Source organism: Emiliania huxleyi (assembly GCF_000372725.1).
Source record: "Emiliania huxleyi CCMP1516 unplaced genomic scaffold EMIHUscaffold_5769, whole genome shotgun sequence".
Lineage (NCBI taxonomy): Eukaryota > Haptophyta > Isochrysidales > Noelaerhabdaceae > Emiliania > Emiliania huxleyi.
This window is the reverse complement of record NW_005197671.1, coordinates 1-1,531: the sequence shown is the minus strand read 5'-3', so window position 1 is coordinate 1,531 and position 1,531 is coordinate 1. Positions and strand designations below refer to the sequence as shown.

Genomic DNA, 1,531 nt, shown 5'->3' with positions numbered 1-1,531 from the left:
CTGCTGCATATCGACAGGAATCTTGCCGCCGAGCGTTGACGGTGGCTCCCGTACGCTGTACTGGATGGTCGCTGACGGGGGCGGCCGTCTCCCGAGCACCTTCTCCCACGCACTCAAAAGACGCTCCCTGACTCCGCTGGCCGAGGAATTCAGCACCAACCAGGTGAGGTTGGCCAGCTGAAAGAAGAGTTGGATTGTCGGCGTCTTGAAAGACTGCGAGCGCGCTGAGCTATGCTGCTGCTGTCTCTGCTTCTCTCGCCGGTCGCCGTCGTCGGGCGGCCGCTGGCGTGCAGTGCGGTCTCGGCTCTGCTCATGGACCTTTTTCTGTGCCTTTAGGCGCTCTGCCATCAGCTTCCTGCGGGCGTCTCGCTCCTGCTCCCATCGGGCGTGATCGGCACTGAAGGCGGCCGCGTTCGCGTACGGCCTGCCCGGCCCGATTTCCTCCTGCCGTGGCTCGGCCCGAAGCTTGTCCGGCAGGGGAGGCACGTGGATGGTCGAGGGGCCGGCACCGGCCGACATGCATGGAGGGCGAACGCGCGACCAAATTTTCGGGCGGACAAACCGCGCGGGCTGCTACTTTCAATGATAGGGACTAGAGTGAGGCCCTTGACGGGCCCCGCCCCCAATGGGGCGGGGTTGAATGGGCTAGCGCTGGCGTGGCGTTGACATGAGCACAAAGTTGCTAATGTGCGTGGACGAACAAACACAGAGTAGGGTTGAAATCGTCCACGTAAGGCTTAGGGAGTGCTTGGGGTGGCCTCAGGCATCCCCAAGGGAGTCGCAGCGGTGCCCCATAAGCAGCTTAGCGATTGTCGAACCTCGAAGCGCGTTCGTTTGAAGAAAGGCACACGGTACTATCGGGCCACCGGAGAGTCACCGGTAAACTTCGACACTTTGAGGGGTGATAGCATGCATTATTGTGGCATATCATGTCACATAAGGTCGAGCTTGACCGCAGAAGCATCAAGAAGCGGATACTCCAGCTCGACTGTGCCGGCAAACTGCCTCCTCACGCCGGCCGGCTGCCAGCAGCCGTCGCGGCCCGTGGCGTGCTCCAGAGAGGGAGAGAGGTCGAGTCCGCATGGCTCAGGCCGGCCAGAAGGTGTGTGGCGACGGCACCGTGGCAGGAGTGCGGAGAAGAGCTCGCCGAACGCGAGCAGCGGAAGGCCGAAGTGTGCCAGCGCGAGAGCCTCGCGAACGGGTGCAGAAGGAGCTCGCCGTGACACGATGCCGGGCGGTGGTGGTGCTCTGGCGGCTGTGCACAGTGGGAAAGGTCAGGCTGCAACAGCGTAGCACGATGGTAGTGCCCCGCTGCAGCCTGGCCTGACATGCACAGGGCGAACAGAGACCTTGCTATCGCCTGGCGCTCGTCTGGGCAAACTTTGACCGCCGCCCGGCTCGCCACGAGCACGCAGCGACAAAATGATGACCGTGTCGAAGTTGAGGCTGGTCGAGAGGAAGAGGCTGCCGTGCGAGCCGGCAACTGGCTGGCTCGGCGTGAACGGCCGGCGGCGACTTTTTGCCGAAGAGC

The 1,531-nt window shown here is 63.2% G+C and overlaps 1 protein-coding gene across 1 annotated transcript; it reads left to right on the top strand.

Moving 5' to 3' along the window:
* Positions 1-929: 929 nt before the first annotated feature.
* On the top strand, positions 930-1,327 carry EMIHUDRAFT_317964 (hypothetical protein; the record flags this gene model as incomplete). The annotated part of the gene is made up of 2 exons (XM_005764880.1): positions 930-1,070; positions 1,103-1,327. 2 exons carry the CDS (start codon positions 930-932, stop codon positions 1,325-1,327), a joined length of 366 nt encoding a protein of 121 aa, XP_005764937.1.
* Between the last annotated feature and the right edge of the window lie 204 nt (positions 1,328-1,531).